This window comes from Ranitomeya imitator, chromosome 4 (genome assembly GCF_032444005.1).
Source record: "Ranitomeya imitator isolate aRanImi1 chromosome 4, aRanImi1.pri, whole genome shotgun sequence".
NCBI classification, from domain to species: Eukaryota; Metazoa; Chordata; class Amphibia; order Anura; family Dendrobatidae; genus Ranitomeya; species Ranitomeya imitator.
Window position 1 is genome coordinate 536,494,928 of NC_091285.1, and position 18,627 is coordinate 536,513,554.

The following is an 18,627-nucleotide window of genomic DNA, read 5'->3' on the forward strand; positions in this document are numbered from 1 at the left end:
TAATGTCACCATTTCCCCTATCCTCTTCCCTTCCCTAATCCCCATAACGTTGTGTTAATTATTAAGAATTTAATGTCAATAAGATGTAAGGCAAGGTTCACACTGCGTTAGTGCAGTCCGTTCAACACATCCATTAAACGGACTGCACTAACGCAAGTGCCGACGTTTGCACAGCGCTAGCGCAGATGGAGCATCTGCTAGCTCCATCTGCGCTAGCAGTGATGGACCCGGAAACGCTGCAGCCCGCGTCTTGGGTCCGTCACTCAATGACGGCACATCGCTAGCGATGCGTCCGCCATTGAAAGTAATGATGTATTTTGTATGTTAACCCTTTTCAAAACACTTTTTCATGGAATCAATGGTGCTTTAAAACAAATGTCTGTTGTGCTCAACTTGTACTCGCTCCGCAGTGAGCAGAACAGGCTGTCTACCTCTCACAGTGGAGTAGCCCAGAACAGACTACTCCTGTGTGAGACATAATGACAGTCCTGATTTCACTGCATTACAAGCAGCTTAAGCACAGCAGACATGAGTGTGATTACATCTCACATGCTGAGAATACTGCTCTAAGCTATGGTGGGGGCATGTTCTTTCCCTTTAGTGTTGCTACCTGCTTATGATTGGACAAGTCATACAGGGAGAAAAAGTACATGCCCCCAATGAAAACTATCTTCTTAAAAATTGTTTTTTTTTTAAAGTGTTTTTATTCAGCAAATTTAAGAATTTAACTAAACATTCTAGCATTATTTTTCACCTTTCAAAAAGCATTGGAAGCACTTCAACTCTAACCCCACCTATCTACTACTCTGCCCTAGCCCAACACAAAAAAAACCCCACAAGTCTGCATCAATTGACAAACATTCCAGGATGAAAATAGAACAGTTCACAAAACTGATACTAATTCAGAAAAGTCCAGACTTTTAGTTCATCAGACTTCTCATCGGCAACATTCAGTGACAGCAGCCATTATATGGATTCAGCAAGTGATCAACTAATGGATAATGGATTCACTAAACACCAATGACATCACTTCAGTATGAAAAATATATTACGTTGGTTTCATCTGCGAAAAAAAAAAAAGATAAAAAAAAAAAGGACCTTCGCTCACCCATGTGTGTACTAGTAGACTAAGGTTATATATATCCAGGGTGTATATATGTTATAACTAGAAACTAAGAGACCCGGCCTTACATTGACTATATGCACACCTACATTAAGAACTATTGGCGCCTACTATTTTCTGAGCAACTATCAACCAAACAAAAAGGCCTCCAATTAGGTAATTGACAGGAGGCTCTTGGATACCCAGAGCGGCTTAGAGATCTATTTCTCTAGAAGGGGAACACATTGTGAAGAGACCCCTCAGCATGCCCAGAACTAGGAGAAGAAGCAAAAGACAGGCATGTTACGCTGATACTGTAAATTTTGCTGAAAGTCTGTACAAATTATGCATATGTTTCAAAATGCCCAATGAACAAGGCAATGTTGGTGTTTCTGTGGATGCAAAGTTGGAAAGAAAACCAGTGTACATGTGGGGCAGAAGCTAGGACTCCCAGACTTTAGTGCCCCTGTGTCATTAGGCTCGGACAACGTGCCAAGTAGCATTTATACCGTCATCTCCTCTGATGGGCATTTCCCCAGCTGTAACATAAAACACTTGGGTGTGTGGCAGTAGTTATATCCCTGAGTGTTAAACCAAAAAAGACAAGCATGCTAAATAATTAAGAAATTATATACTCTACAGTGCCAAAGCAAAAAAAAAAAAGTAACGAACTGCTACAATTTAAGGTGATGCACAACAAATGCGACAAAAAAAAAAAAAAAAAATCAGAATCACTAAGGCTACATTCAGATTTGCGTTGTGCGGGGCTGCGTCGGCGACGCAACGCACAACGCAAACAAGAACGCATAGTTTTGCGACGCATGCGTCTTTTTTTGCCGGATTTTGGACGCAAAAAAAATGCAGCTTGCTGCGTCCTCTGCGCCCTAATGCTTGCGGCACAAAAGACGCATGCATCGCAAAACGCATGCAAACGCATGTCCATGCGCCCCCATGTTAAATATAGAGGCGCATGGGTCGCCGCGGCTGTGCCCGACGCAGCCCGGCAGAACGCTAATGTGAACGTAGCCCAAGACGAGAACTTATCATAAACCCCACATGAAGAAAAGGCTTAGAGATATCAGACGGCCCATCACAAGCTGCTACACTCCTCTTCTGAGTGAAGTCACCGCTATCCACACTCTGCGGGGCACACTGACGTGGCATTTACAATGTAAGCCTATGGGATGTCAGAACAAGGCTCCACAGTAATTCGGAGAGTGAAGAGCGGTGACGTCACGGAGAAGAGAAGCGGAGTTGGATGCCGGAGAAGGCGACGGTAGGCGAGTAGATTACACACAGATTTAGAAAAAGATGGATAGAAAAGATAAGCTAGAATCAGTAAGTTAAGATGAGCAGGGCCCAGCGCGTTCCGAAAGGAGCTGCAGGGGCATTAGGGAATGTATATTACATCTTCTATTTTTCATTTTTAAGTCTGAGCCCTTTTAAAATATTCTTTTATCCGCTAGACTAATTTTTTTAAGGTAAAGTATTACCAAATGTCTTTTTCCTGCATGCACATTGCTGCAGTCATTGCAATATTACATATACTAAGTAGACGCACAGATTCTCTTTTTTTTCCTTATATTGTCATAGTCTCCAAACAGAGACTTGTATGGTAAGAATGAAAACAAAATCAGACTTAAGGCAAAATTAAAGAATAATGGTACGGCTGACACCACACATTATGTACACGACTACAATGTCACATTTACTGCCGTCTACAGCAAGGTGCAAAAAACTTTTGTACTAATAATAAGACAAGGATAATAAAGTGCAAGTTCAAAAGGGGGCGCAGTGCACAATGCCAGAAGTGGGGGGGGTCACTGGCTAATAGAGAATTTGTCTGCCAATCCTAGAAAAATACATGTCTGTAACATGAAAGCAAAATCAAACATGTTAAATACAAGAACACAAATCTGTAAAGTGCAAAACGTCACCATATCCCTCTATAGTTTGGATGATGGCATTTATCAAACAGGAGCTTTCCAGGTCACAATGTCCTAAGAAAGGACCCAAGTGCTTTATCTGTTGCTCAGATTCAGGAACGATGGCCGATCTCACTGGTCCATCAGTCTTATCAAATGCTGCGCTCTTTAGATACATAATCATTTGTAGGAAAATCTGGCTGGACACTTCCTTCAGAAAAGACCCAAGAAACCGACGACATAGAAAACAGCATCTCCTACATTCATCAGGGTAATGTAGGAGCAGATCCAGATACAGCACTGAACACTTACAAAACTGATGGGAGGTTTCTTGGAATTTTTCAGAGTGAAAAAAAAAAAACCAAAAACGCTTTAAATAATTCAATAGTTGGTTCAAACTGAAAGTTTAAAACATTGGTAAAGCTGAAACTAAACAACCAAAGTGCAGTCTGGGAAACTGAAGTACACAAACCGGACAAGTGGGATTTTACTACATGACGCCACAATACCCTTCCTTATTGTCCTTCTTGTGTCAATGATTAAAGCCCTCTAACAGCGAGAAAAAGAAACTGCAAAGAGACACTCAGGGGAACGGACCCATCACCTGGACCTACTAAGGTGTAAAGCCAGTGCTTGGAAGGAAAATGGTGTCAATTCAGCATGTCACCAAAAACTGCAGGCACACCCCCAAAAGTGTCATCACCTGGATGACTTATGCCAAGTAGGACAACACCCAAGGTCACCCGAGAGTCTGAAGGACACCAACATTGCTCACTTTGACAAGTGAAGAAAAGTGAACGGAGTTCAATAACTCACGTCACAAAGCTGAATTTTTTGCCTCCATGTAAGCCGACCGGCAAATATGGAGAAAAGGATGTATAACATTGAAGTGGATGATGATTTTCAGAGTTGCTAAAAGCCACAAATCAGTTTAGCAGGCTAGGTCTAAGCATCACCAATTACGCAGCCAGGCCGAGGGAACCAGAACGTCCCCATATTGGCGTAATGGGAACAGGAGGCATCATCCTAGAAAAAGTTCCAGGTGAAGCTACAGGACCAATAATCCCTTCTTCACATGAATGAAATAATTACGACAGATTTCAGTTCCGGCGTTAACTAGACCCAGGAGTGGGATTTATCAGTGCCAGTATAAGGGTTTTCATTTTACATTTGTCTTGACCCGTTTAAAAAAAAAATAATCTGAGTGGGACTTGTAGAAGGGGCATGGGCAACCATGGCCCTACAGATTTACTGTCATTTGTGCTCAAAATTGGCATCATTTATTAGCAGAAATTTACACAATTAGGGCTTGTTTTCACTTGCGAGGAACACGTCCGTGTCTCGCATGTGGAAACGAAGCTCTGGCGCCAGCACACCGGAGCGGAGCGTGCAGCTCCATGTGTTGCTATGCGGCCACACGCTCCGCTCCACAGTGCCGGCACCAGAGCTTCGTTTCCACATGCGAGACACGGACGTGTTCCTCGCAAGTGAAAACAAGCCCTTAGGTAGCTGGCGCAAGTTTCAGTTTGCAAATTTGTATGGTTGTGTGTTTTTTTTTTTTTTTAAGAACTTTTTACTTTAGTAGACTTAAGGTTGTCTAGATAAATTCCCCATGTATTTCTTCCCTATAGTGGACAATTACTTACCATACCTAATATAAACTAGTCTAATATATAGAAAAAATCCAGAAGACCGCTTGTCATCAGTGAGCCAGTTATAGTGCATGTTTGCTGTATGTGCAAAGTGTATGTGCCTTCTATATCTATAGGTCCTTATTTATCAGAAAAAGACCTAATTGAGCAGTAAGCACCCATATACATTTCTTAACTGTGGCTTAGAATAGCATACTCAAGTACGCTATTCTATATAGGAGACACACAGTAGATAGGAGAGAATAAATTTGCCGGACTCTTGTCCGGCGGCCACGTCAGTATTCTGTGGGTTTCGGATCGCATACTGCCTCTTACGTGCTCACGTCGCTAATTACTTGCAGGCTCGCTGCCATATATTCATTGTGGATTGACTCGCGTATGACATCACACCAGGCCTACTAACAGAAAAAAAAAAGGGGCCGAGGAAGTCGGTAGATAAGAGGTGGTTCGAATGTTTCTCATCTGGGGGCCACTAGGATCCTGGCTAATGGATTTGTTCATCGCTAGGATCCATTAAAAAGAACACATACTGTGAGGACAGTTGTTTCACATCTGAAAGCCTATGGGTGACTGATGCCATCGTATTCCTATATAGTAGCATTCATTGGAGGTGTATGTCAGGAAATCCCTTTATGTACACCTCTGCATATCCCACAAGGGCAGTGTGAACACATCCTTACAGTGTGTGTATCAATATAACAGAAAAATGTGTCATTAAAATATATATGCCCATCAGTCCAGTAACATTAGTTGGCCCCGTGATGTGTCCGGTCTCCCTTCATAGAACATGTACAAGTGATAAAGAACTAATGCAATGACTCAGATGTCAACTTGACTTCCAAAAATTGGAATGTACGTTCAGCATTGAGAATCTCAATAACGCAGATGAGGTGTATCTGGGGTAGACAAATATCTACATCAGTTACTATTTGACAATATATTGATAGAAATACAATGGCCTTGCTGTACCAAACAGCAATAAATATAATATAATATATATATACTACATAAAGCGCTGCAGCAACTATCCAGAATGGGAATGCAGGAGCTCTGTAGGCTCACAGTGGAGTCACGGCCTCTTCCCTTGTAGTTTTACTGCAAAGATAATCTGGGTAGACCCAAGAATTGATGGACAGTCGCAAAAAAAGAAAAAAAAATTACAGTAACTGTTAGTAAGGAATTATAAATGCATAAAAACAATGGATCTGTAGACCAGTCTTTGGGAAGATAACCAGATTAACTAGGTTGAGACTGTGCTGGTTCTTTGTCAGAGCACTTGGATTTATTTTTCTCCCACTGACATATAGCATTGGAGTACTGCACCAGAAGTTTATCCATCCAAGTCAGGGGCTCTGGGAAGAGTACGGCACCTTCAAAGAAGCCAAGATGTCCCCCGTGAAGAGGCAAAACCACCATGACTGTCTCCTTGTTGGCTAAAAATAAATCAGGCACAAAGAAAAAGAAAAAATAGGTGGTTAAAGGAACAGATAAAATGGAAAAAAATGTACAAACGTTAAACGAAAAAAAAAAAGATAATTTTACCTAGCCTCTATTACAGTGTTCAGTGCCGCAAAAAACACTTACTTGCCAGAGTCTTTGGAATGGACAGGAGGCTTTCATGGACTAGAGGGTCATCCGTTGAGTTAACCAACATAAGTGGCACTTGTATCTAGAGAGACAGACAAGGGTCAGAATTTAAAAAGAAGAGACCTCCCTTTGCCCCATCTTAGACAATCCCTATAATGTATCACCATGTGCTAGTAATCAAAGCTTACATTGTGCAAATACCGGACACAGCTTTCTTCTTCATAGTACTCCTTAAGAGACTTATAGCCATGGAACCGTCTGACAGAAGAAAAAAAAAAAAACGACGAAATCACATCACAGACAATACGTCTTAAAAGGCTTTTTCCCACAACCAAAGTGTTGATATTAATCAATAGATCTTGGAATAATTATGATTTCCACAATTGGATGGGTACAGGAACATGGTCTGATCATACCACTGCTCATGGGCAGGGGAGGCAGCAAAAGAGGATACAGACAGGACAGCAGGGGATCACAGCTGATTGTGAGGTAACGCATTTCTCTGCCAATTTTAAAAAAATGTTTTCACTCAAAGAAATAATTATTTTCAATGCCATGCTGTTATGTCAGACCATGTCCCTGCACAACCACTACACAGGAGGCACATTTATAAGATTATATCCGCACAGGAACATTTATTTTTATTTTTTTTATTTTTTTTTTAGTTATGGAAATGATTACTCCAACAACTATTAACTATGAATAATATGTACCACGAAGCAGATGTGCAGTTATGTGAAAAAGTGTTTGCCCCCTTCCAAACTTCCTATTCTTTTACATGTTTGTCACACTTAAAATGTTCCAATCAGCAAACAAACTTAAATATTAGACAAAGATAACACAAGTAAAACACAAAATGCAGTTTTTAAATGAAGCCGTCCAAACCTACAGGGTTCTGTGTGAAAAAGTGATTGTCCCCTAAACCTAGTAACTAGTTGGGTCACATTTAGGAGCAGCAACTGCAATCAAACATTTGCAATAACTGGATATGAGTCGTTTACAACGGGGAATTTTGGTCCACTCATCTTTGCAGAATTGTTGTCATTCAGGCCCAAGTTGGAGGGTTTCCGAGCATGAACAACCTTTTTAAGGTCAGGCCACAGCATCTCAATCAGATGAAGGTCAGAAGGCCACTCCAAAGTCTTCATTTTGTTTTTCTTAAGCCATTCAGAGATGGACTTGCTGGTGTGTTTTTGATCACTGTCTTGCTGCATAACCAAGTGCACGTCAGCTTGAGGTCAAGAACAGATGGCATGACATTCTCCTTCAGGATTTTTGGTAGACAGCAGAATTCATGGTTCCATTTACCAAAGCAAGTCTTCTAGGTCCTGAAGCAGACCATCACACTACCACCATATTTTACTATTGGCATGATGTTCCTTTTCTAAAATGCTGTATTACTCCTATGCCAGGTGTAATAGGATAAATACCTTCTAAAAAGTTCAACTTCTGTCTCATCAGTGCACAGAGTATTATCCAAAAGTATAGGGGGATTATCAAGAGGTTTTCTGCAAAACTGAGATGAGCATTTCTGTTCTTATTGTTCCGCAATGGTTTTCATCTTGGAATTCTGACACACAGGCCATGTTTGACAAGTCTCTTTCTTATGGTGGAGACCATTACTTTTTTACACAGTGCCCTGTATGTTTGGATTTCTTTTTCCCTTAATAAAGATCCTAATTTAAAAACAGCATTTTGTCTTTACTAGCGTAATCTTTGTCTAATATTTAAATTTGTTTGATTATCTGGAATATTTAAATAAGTGTGACAAACATGCAAAATAGGAAGGGGGCAAACACTTTCACACAACTGTATAACACGTCTGTGTGTAAATCACATACAAAATGTACCAATATTAGAGAGGAGAGAATTGATGGTTGCTGGACCAGGGTCCGTCCTAAGTCAATAGTCCGTGGCCGCAGGATGGGACCCACCTTCTAACTACGGGCATTCCCGGCTCTTCTCTCGATCAGTTGGCCTGGCAAGACGTCATGTGTTGCAGCAAGAAGCACACATGATGTTGCATCAGGTCAGTTAGTTAAAAGAGGAACCACGGATGCTTCATGTAGGAGTCAATTGGCAGAGCTCCAATCCCACAGCAGTTGAATACTTACCTGGCGGCTGGATCAGGGTCCCCCAAATCCTCTGTAACTATTACTACTGCTCACTTCACATCATAGCCCTTCATCAGATTTGATAGATACTTTCTGTATACAGGCATTCAGTAAAGAAAGTAACAATGTGTGGTGACATGCCACTGTGCACTTATTCAGCGATGGTATATACTGTAAAGAACTAAATACACATTTTAAATCTCCTTTTTCTGTTTTTATATATGGTACTTTTTATGTTCGTCTGACTATCTGCGGTGTCCATTGTGTGTGTAGACACACACAAAAAGGCACAGAGACATATAAAGTACCATATATAAAACCTGAAAAAGGCTATATTCAGAATAAATATTGAAATACAATCTACAGGCCTAGAGCCATAAATAGTGCGTAATACCAAAAATAGCCATATTAGATGCTAGAGAAAACACAAAGGAATATAGATAATAAAGCAGAGGTAACAGGCACATACAAAAGATCAAATTGATTAGACCTGAATGACAATAGTAAGAGACCCAAACGTGAGCTTTTCTTTTAGCTTTTTCCTGTTGGGAGGGGTTTATATTCTCTGTGTTTCCAGTGTATGGCGTTTGATGCATCGTGAGAGCTGTAGGTGTATACACCCGACTTATCCACTGGATCCCACTGACCTGATGAATGCCTCCAATATAGGACATTATATAGATATTAGATATGGTATGTTATTATAGGTCTCCATAAGGGACATAGTTACTCTGAATATGCTCTCTTTTTAATATGCTTGTATTCGGTTTCTTTTGTAATAGAATAAAAGGTATAATTTTTTTTTTATATTGGACATCACTTTTTTTTTTTTACAGTGGGAATAGAGTTTTATTTTTCTAATTCATTTAGGAGTGTCAGAAATGTTTCTAAATAATAATAATTATTATTATTTACAGAGAAAACAAGAAAGGAAAAGGACTATGCACATAGTGGGATCAACCTTATAAATTTTATTTTATTCCAACAATTCCCCATACACAAAGGCACAGAAAGGGAGAAACAAACATTTAAAAACATTTAAAAACTAAACGGACCTACCCACATCCCCCCATATACAGTAGCAGGGATCCATATAACACCATATGACAAATACAAAAATGATGCAAGGGGCACTTAAACAAATAGGCAGATCAGTACAATAGTCAACACATATATTAAATACTCTGTACTGCCCACTTAAAGAACCCTCATACAAAAAAGCGTTATACGAAGTAAGAACCCAAATGCAAAAGGATACCCCCCCAGTCACACAGCAAACCTGTGATCAATAAGCGTACTTGTCCTAAGCGAAGGTAAGGTGCTAAATCAGCCAATTGTCTGATGCAACTAGCTTGCCATCTTCCCTAGTACTAACACCCCATATCATACTTTACCAAAATGTAGCACCGATTTTCCAGCCACTAAAGGGCCAATACCCCATTGATGTCAGTGGATAGATGTGCCCTTGAGCAAAGTATGAAAGCAGCGAACACACATAATTATGTGCACCTAGGTGAGGTCAGGGTGGACAGAAAATAGAGCCAAGACCGGGGAGATCCAAAAGGAGGGGGGATGGAGGCCCCACGCGTATCGACGCTACTAGAGCGTCTTCGTCAGGGGAAGGTAGTGAGGATAACCTCCCAGACATGCCTTTTATATGTGAAACCTAATATATCAAAATGTGAGTCACCTGTGAAGCTGCCGGCGATATTCCAGTGACCCTTGGACGCCAGGCACTGGAGAGGAGATTCCGGACATGCGCACAGCGGTAGCATAAGTGCCGACCTATCAGATCCACCATAATGCGCTCAAGCCAAGCGAGTATCAAAGACCTGCGCCGATTGGACAAGAGGCCACAACAGGGCTATTGCGCACGCGCACAGGTCCAGCAAGCGATCGCCGATAAGATCCGTGCGCCCAGGCACAGGTTACCATGGGGAAGGCGCTCAGGCATGCGCAGTGGAGACCAGGGATAGTTTTCACTGTCACGATCATAGACCTGGTGCGCTCGCGCACCAGTCATCCCGGGAGAGGTGCCAAGATGTTAAAACATAAATATTTGTACCATGAGGTTAAACGCCGAATCGGCGTACAAGGAGGTCTCTGCGCATGTACCCGGGTTACCATGAATGGGGTGACCGGGCATGCGTGATGGAGACAGAAAAAATATATATTTATTATCTGTCGCAATAGTGAGTCCTGCGTACACAAACACCAGTTATCCCAAAAGGAGACCCCCTAGCGTAGAAAAAGGGACCATAAAGTATTGGTCAGATACACACGCAGTCTGGTACCACATCCACACCACTCATACAACAACTGATTTGTTAATACGCCGAGCTATGTGCATCCCCCATCCTCCCTGACGAAGACGCTCTAGTAGCGTCAATACGCGTGGGGCCTCCATCCCCCCTCCTTTTGGATCTCCCCGGTCTTGGCTCTATTTTCTGTCCACCCTGACCTCACCTAGGTGCACATAATTATGTGTGTTCGCTGCTTTCATACTTTGCTCAAGGGCACATCTATCCACTGACATCAATGGGGTATTGGCCCTTTAGTGGCTGGAAAATCGGTGCTACATTTTGGTAAAGTATGATATGGGGTGTTAGTACTAGGGAAGATGGCAAGCTAGTTGCATCAGACAATTGGCTGATTTAGCACCTTACCTTCGCTTAGGACAAGTACGCTTATTGATCACAGGTTTGCTGTGTGACTGGGGGGTATCCTTTTGCATTTGGGTTCTTACTTCGTATAACGCTTTTTTGTATGAGCGTTCTTTAAGTGGGCAGTACAGAGTATTTAATATACGTGTTGACTATTGTACTGATCTGCCTATTTGTTTAAGTGCCCCTTGCATCATTTTTGTATTTGTCATATGGAGTTATATGGATCCCTGCTACTGTATATGGGGGGATGTGGGTAGGTCCGTTTAGTTTTTAAATGTTTTTAAATGTTTGTTTCTCCCTTTCTGTGCCTTTGTGTATGGTGAATTGTTGGAATAAAATAAAATTTATAAGGTTGATCCCACTATGTGCATAGTCCTTTTCCTTTCTTGTTTTCTCTGATATTCTTTATATGCACGTGGTTGATCCCTTTGGGATATATTGTGTGCGGTGCCCGCCTATTTGTGTTTTTGTATTATTATTTACATAGCGCCAACATATTCTGCAGCGCTTTACAGTTAAACAGTTTCAAACAACAGTCATAAGTAACAATGTTAACAATACAATAATTAAAGCAACACAAGACAACCCTGCTCATGAGATCTTACAATCTACAATGAGGTGGGGGAGATACAAAGTACAGGTGTGTATTTACAATTATGTATTTACAATGATGGTCCAGCCATCTTCAGGGGGTGGGGGATAGATGGAAGTAGTGAATGGGCCACACACACAAAAAGCTAACATGACTGATTACTGAATGTGATAGGCCGCTCTGAACAAATGTGTTTTGAGCGAGCGCCTAAAACTATGCAAATTGTGGATAGTCCTAATATCTTGGGGTAGAGCATTCCAGAGGAGTGGCGCAGCACGGGTACGGATTAGGGCAGAAATTAGTCGAAAGTCATTTGCAGAGCGCAGCGGTCGGTTAGGCCGATAATATGTTGGAAACAACTTCCAAATTATGAATATGTCTGGATTATCAGATACAGGGTTTCCAGATTTTCACTGTGTAACGTTAAAGTGGATGTGTCATGTAATTACTTCAGCTATGACCTGCGATTTGTCCAAACTCGTGAAGGAATACTATGGACGCAGATATCAGTCCGGTGTATTCCAGTTATGAATATGTGCACACAGCCTGTCCTCACCACCGTGGGGGAGGAGAAGGAGGCAGAGATTCAAGAGGGACGCCTCTTCTCATGAATACATACAACTATGAGGCTGACATTCTTTCAGCGACACTATTCACCAAAGAGCAAAAAGAAAAAAAGCTGTTCTGGTAACGGATCTGGGTATTAGGACAGTAAAGCACAAGTTGCACACACCAATTTTCCCTGATACTTACCTTAGAAAGGATTTTATCATCATTAATTCAACCATGTTTTGTAGCACACAACCTCACATTACTATTAGAATGAACACATAGCAAACAAAACTAAAAGAAACTGCAGCTAGACCTCACCATTGGCCCAAACTAGGTGAGCGGATCCAGAGATTGTGAAGAGCATGCTGTGCTTACCTCATTACAGTATCGTCGATCTGCATGAGAGACGTGGCGGTGTACAGCCGGCTGAGCACAGAGTCTTCAAATACTTTATTCATTCGGCTGTCCGTAAAAAGCGCATGTCTAAAAGAAGACGACAAGAAACGTCAAAAAACACAACTCCATATACAATCCTAGACTAGATCACATGTAGGAGCCAAAAAACATAAGATTGTACAGCACAATGAAGCTGCCATCCCTAGAGAAAACTGCCATCTAGTTTGAATATCTGTCCAGGGACCATAGCAGGAGAGGAGACAAGTCTGGAACCACTTCCTGAGAGATGCTCCCCGCGTGCCTTTACTTCATTAAGGGTATGTTTCCATGGTCCGTAAACGCTGCTGCTAGGATGTTACAGCATACTGGATGGGATTTTATGAAATCACATCTCCATTATGAGTGCACGGATGCCTCCGGCAACCCTGCGTAAACGGACATGCGGCACATCTTTCTAGACAGCAGCATATAATTTTATCTTGCGGAGACTGAATGTATAGGATGCGGTGATTCCACATGGTTCAATGGACACATGCAGAATCACCGTGCGTACAAAAGCCGGCAACGCTTTGACGGCACTGTGTCCAAAGCGCTGCCAATACGGACCATGGAAACATACCCGAACAGATCTTTTCCATGTGCATACATAGCCAAAAACATGCCAGGTAACAGTAAAAGGGAAAAAAAAAAAAAAGACATTGCAAAAGGAATTATCTGGTTGAAGTGAATCTGTCAGAGTGCCGCGCTGTGGGTACAGTTCTGCTCATCTATTATCCAATGGGCACAAAACGCTCTCCAGCCTTTTTCTTCCCTTGTATACACCTCTAGACACATTGCTCTATGCAGGGAGTGTAAAATTATCTTTTTGCACTATATTAAATGCCTGTCCATTGGATATCAAGCATCTACAATATTGTACTGTCAAGTAAGTATGAGTCAAATTAGCAAATGAAGTGATCAAAGTTCCCATTTGCACAAGTCCTTGTATACCATTTGTCAGGAATGTGAATGAAAATCTGCAGAGATTTTAGTGATTAGATGGCATAAGACAAAAATCTGATGTATGATCAATGAATATCTAACCATCTGCTATTTCTGGCTAGGAATCCTCAATAACTGATTGAAAACGAAAGCTCAGAGAAGCCCAACACTAAAACTGATGTGGTACATGTCCCCCAAGAACAGACCTGTCCGGCCACTACACAGATGACCGTCACTGCACTGGTCCTCCATCTGCTACAAAACAAACGTATCGGTGTCTCCCACAATGCTCCCGTCAGTCCTGCGCAGACCTACATTTCCACCTCGGCTTGGTCTAACACCGTATTTATGCTTTCCGTACGGATATTCCAAACCTTCCACACCAGCTCAAAACTTCACTTGTGCTGCCCCAGTTTTATGGAATGCACTACCCCAGACTGGATAATTCCCAGGGTCCACAGTCTGAACTTAGCTATTGTGTCACCTCCATTTCCTTACAATTTGTAAGCAATACTTTTCACTCCTCTTAGTGAACTTTGTGTTGCTGTGTAATGTCTGTATCTACCCTTTGAATAGATTTCTGCTTCATAAGTTCTTGAAACGGACTCAGATATACAGCTGTTGAATGATATTGTCACATCCAGGCTAGTGCCTTTCCCTTTCCCACTTTGCTGATGGGTGACGCGCCTTAGTTGTGGGAGATGTGCGGTGGCAGCACGGCATCCCGATTAATTTCTAGGTATGTTGGTGCTGCTCAAAGAGCAATGGGGTTAGTTTCTTGTTGCCTTATGAGCCCATTTAAATCCCTGAGCCTCACACCAGGTAAAGATTGCATTGGGCTTCAGTACTGTACTATGTGCTTCTGCTTGTTCATTGTCTGACCACAGCCCATTTCCAGTCCATTCTTTGCCTTCCGATTATGTGCCTTGACTGTTCTCCTGGTTCTGTCCTGGGTCCCTTGACTTCTCTTGCCTGTGGTTCCCTCCTCCGGTCAGCAGCCCTTCTGTGGAAGCAATCCATTGTATGAGCAGATCCCTGTACAGGGATTAAAGGGTGAAGGACCAGGTCTTCTGGGATCTGCCAGACGGAGTGGTTCATGCCAAGTCTGTCCAAGGTGGCCTATTTGAGCCTGCGGCCTCTGACAGACATTGTAGATAGGTAGGAGGATTAGCTTCATGTACAGATATACATACGGACTGGATTTCTATTTCTACCATGTGCTGGCTGCCTTCCTGAACTACATTGGATTTTGCTACAAATCCTGAAACTTTTTTTTTTTTTTATGAAAATAAAGAAAAAACTGAAAAAGGTAAAAACCAAATACAGGTTCACAAAGCTAGCTGATGTGTAAGTACCAATAGTTTACAAGGTTACTGTATGCGAGCGGACGTGGCGGGCCATTTACATTGGTCACGGTTCCCTGGTATGGTTAGGCAGTGTAATACCTGTGAGACAGAATGATTTTCTTCATGTTGTCGGCCATGAGGAAGTTGTAAAACCGTCGACATTGATCCCATTGCAGAAAGGTCTCCTGAGCGCTGGAAGAAAATCCGAACAATCCATGAACTGTTATGAGAAAGTGAAAGACCAAGACGCACAGGGCACGCGAGCCACATAAGACGCCAAAAGAAACATTGGTTTAACTTCAACTACAGGATCCACAGCAATAACAAATGCACGAGGAGGAGGAGGCAATCCTGCAGAAAAGCTTATACACTTCTGTTACTTCATTGCATCTGAATGAAGCCATAATATCTATACATGGTTCTTGCCCCTCCACATAGAGGCAGTGAATGAAGCCATAATATCTATACATGGTTCTTGCCCCTCCACATAGAGGCAGTGAATGAAGCCATAATATCTATACATGGTTCTTGCCCCTCCACATAGAGGCAGTGAATGAAGCCATAATAACTATACATGGTTCTTGCCCCTCCACGTAAAGGCAGTGAATGAAGCCATAATATCTATACATGGTTCTTGCCCCTCCACATGGAGGCAGTGAATGAAGCCATAATATCTATACATGGTTCTTGCCCCTCCACGTAAAGGCAGTGAATGAAGCCATAATATCTATACATGGTTCTTGCCCCTCCACATGGAGGCAGTGAATGAAGCCATAATATCTATACATGGTTCTTGCCCCTCCACGTAGAGGCAGTGAATGAAGCCATAATATCTATACATGGTTCATGCCCTTCCATGTAGAGGCAGTGAATGAAGCCATAATATCTATACATGGTTCTTGCCCCTCCACGTAGAGGCAGTGAATGAAGCCATAATATCTATACATGGTTCTTGCCCCTCCACATGGAGGCAGTGAATGAAGCCATAATAACTATACATGGTTCTTGCCCCTCCACGTAAAGGCAGTGAATGAAGCCATAATATCTATACATGGTTCTTGCCCCTCCACATGGAGGCAGTGAATGAAGCCATAATATCTATACATGGTTCTTGCCCCTCCACGTAAAGGCAGTGAATGAAGCCATAATATCTATACATGGTTCTTGCCCCTCCACATGGAGGCAGTGAATGAAGCCATAATATCTATACATGGTTCTTGCCCCTCCACGTAGAGGCAGTGAATGAAGCCATAATATCTATACATGGTTCTTGCCCCTCCACATGGAGGCAGTGAATGAAGCCATAATATCTATACATGGTTCTTGCCCCTCCACGTAGAGGCAGTGAATGAAGCCATAATATCTATACATGGTTCTTGCCCCTCCACATGGAGGCAGTGAATGAAGCCATAATATCTATACATGGTTCTTGCCCCTCCACGTAGAGGCAGTAAATGAAGCCATAATATCTATACATGGTTCTTGCCCCTCCACATGGAGGCAGTGAATGAAGCCATAATATCTATACATGGTTCTTGCCCCTCCACGTAGAGGCAGTGAATGAAGCCATAATATCTATACATGGTTCTTGCCCCTCCACATGGAGGCAGTGAATGAAGCCATAATAACTATACATGGTTCTTGCCCCTCCACGTAGAGGCAGTGAATGAAGCCATAATAACTATACATGGTTCTTGCCCCTCCACGTAGAGGCAGTGAATGAAGCCATAATATCTATATATGGTTCTTGCCCCTCCACGTAGAGGCAGTGAATGAAGCCATAATATCTATACATGGTTCTTGCCCCTCCACGTAGAGGCAGTGAATGAAGCCATAATATCTATACATGGTTCTTGCCCCTCCACGTAGAGGCAGTGAATGAAGCCATAATATCTATACATGGTTCTTGCCCCTCCACATGGAGGCAGTGAATGAAGCCATAATATCTATACATGGTTCTTGCCCCTCCACGTAGAGGCAGTGAATGAAGCCATAATATCTATACATGGTTCTTGCCCCTCCACATGGAGGCAGTGAATGAAGCCATAATATCTATACATGGTTCTTGCCCCTCCACGTAGAGGCAGTAAATGAAGCCATAATATCTATACATGGTTCTTGCCCCTCCACATGGAGGCAGTGAATGAAGCCATAATATCTATACATGGTTCTTGCCCCTCCACGTAGAGGCAGTGAATGAAGCCATAATATCTATACATGGTTCTTGCCCCTCCACGTAGAGGCAGTGAATGAAGCCATAATATCTATACATGGTTCTTGCCCCTCCACATGGAGGCAGTGAATGAAGCCATAATAACTATACATGGTTCTTGCCCCTCCACGTAGAGGCAGTGAATGAAGCCATAATAACTATACATGGTTCTTGCCCCTCCACGTAGAGGCAGTGAATGAAGCCATAATATCTATATATGGTTCTTGCCCCTCCACGTAGAGGCAGTGAATGAAGCCATAATATCTATACATGGTTCTTGCCCCTCCACGTAGAGGCAGTGAATGAAGCCATAATATCTATACATGGTTCTTGCCCCTCCACGTAGAGGCAGTGAATGAAGCCATAATATCTATACATGGTTCTTGCCCCTCCACGTAGAGGCAGTGAATGAAGCCATAATATCTATACATGGTTCTTGCCCCTCCACGTAGAGGCAGTGAATGAAGCCATAATATCTATACATGGTTCTTGCCCCTCCACATGGAGGCAGTGAATGAAGCCATAATATCTATACATGGTTCTTGCCCCTCCACGTAAAGGCAGTGAATGAAGCCATAATATCTATACATGGTTCTTGCCCCTCCACATGGAGGCAGTGAATGAAGCCATAATATCTATACATGGTTCTTGCCCCTCCACGTAGAGGCAGTGAATGAAGCCATAATATCTATACATGGTTCATGCCCTTCCATGTAGAGGCAGTGAATGAAGCCATAATATCTATACATGGTTCTTGCCCCTCCACGTAGAGGCAGTGAATGAAGCCATAATATCTATACATGGTTCTTGCCCCTCCACATGGAGGCAGTGAATGAAGCCATAATAACTATACATGGTTCTTGCCCCTCCACGTAAAGGCAGTGAATGAAGCCATAATATCTATACATGGTTCTTGCCCCTCCACATGGAGGCAGTGAATGAAGCCATAATATCTATACATGGTTCTTGCCCCTCCACGTAAAGGCAGTGAATGAAGCCATAATATCTATACATGGTTCTTGCCCCTCCACATGGAGGCAGTGAATGAAGCCATAATATCTATACATGGTTCTTGCCCCTCCACGTAGAGGCAGTGAATGAAGCCATAATATCTATACATGGTTCTTGCCCCTCCACATGGAGGCAGTGAATGAAGCCATAATATCTATACATGGTTCTTGCCCCTCCACGTAGAGGCAGTGAATGAAGCCATAATATCTATACATGGTTCTTGCCCCTCCACATGGAGGCAGTGAATGAAGCCATAATATCTATACATGGTTCTTGCCCCTCCACGTAGAGGCAGTAAATGAAGCCATAATATCTATACATGGTTCTTGCCCCTCCACATGGAGGCAGTGAATGAAGCCATAATATCTATACATGGTTCTTGCCCCTCCACGTAGAGGCAGTGAATGAAGCCATAATATCTATACATGGTTCTTGCCCCTCCACATGGAGGCAGTGAATGAAGCCATAATAACTATACATGGTTCTTGCCC

The 18,627-nt window shown here is 42.4% G+C and overlaps 1 protein-coding gene across 1 annotated transcript in view; it reads right to left on the minus strand.

Moving 5' to 3' along the window:
• Positions 1–4,591: 4,591 nt before the first annotated feature.
• ABHD2 (abhydrolase domain containing 2, acylglycerol lipase) overlaps positions 4,592–18,627 on the minus strand; it is a 61,450-nt gene continuing 47,414 nt past the window's right edge. The window contains exons 7-11 of the mRNA XM_069766224.1: positions 15,013–15,105; positions 12,566–12,673; positions 6,455–6,524; positions 6,264–6,348; positions 4,592–6,112 (exon numbers count right to left, since the gene is read on the minus strand). Coding sequence (XP_069622325.1) covers positions 5,916–6,112; positions 6,264–6,348; positions 6,455–6,524; positions 12,566–12,673; positions 15,013–15,105 — 553 coding nt within the window. The 3' untranslated portion in view covers positions 4,592–5,915. The remainder of the gene's footprint in view (positions 6,113–6,263; positions 6,349–6,454; positions 6,525–12,565; positions 12,674–15,012; positions 15,106–18,627) is intronic.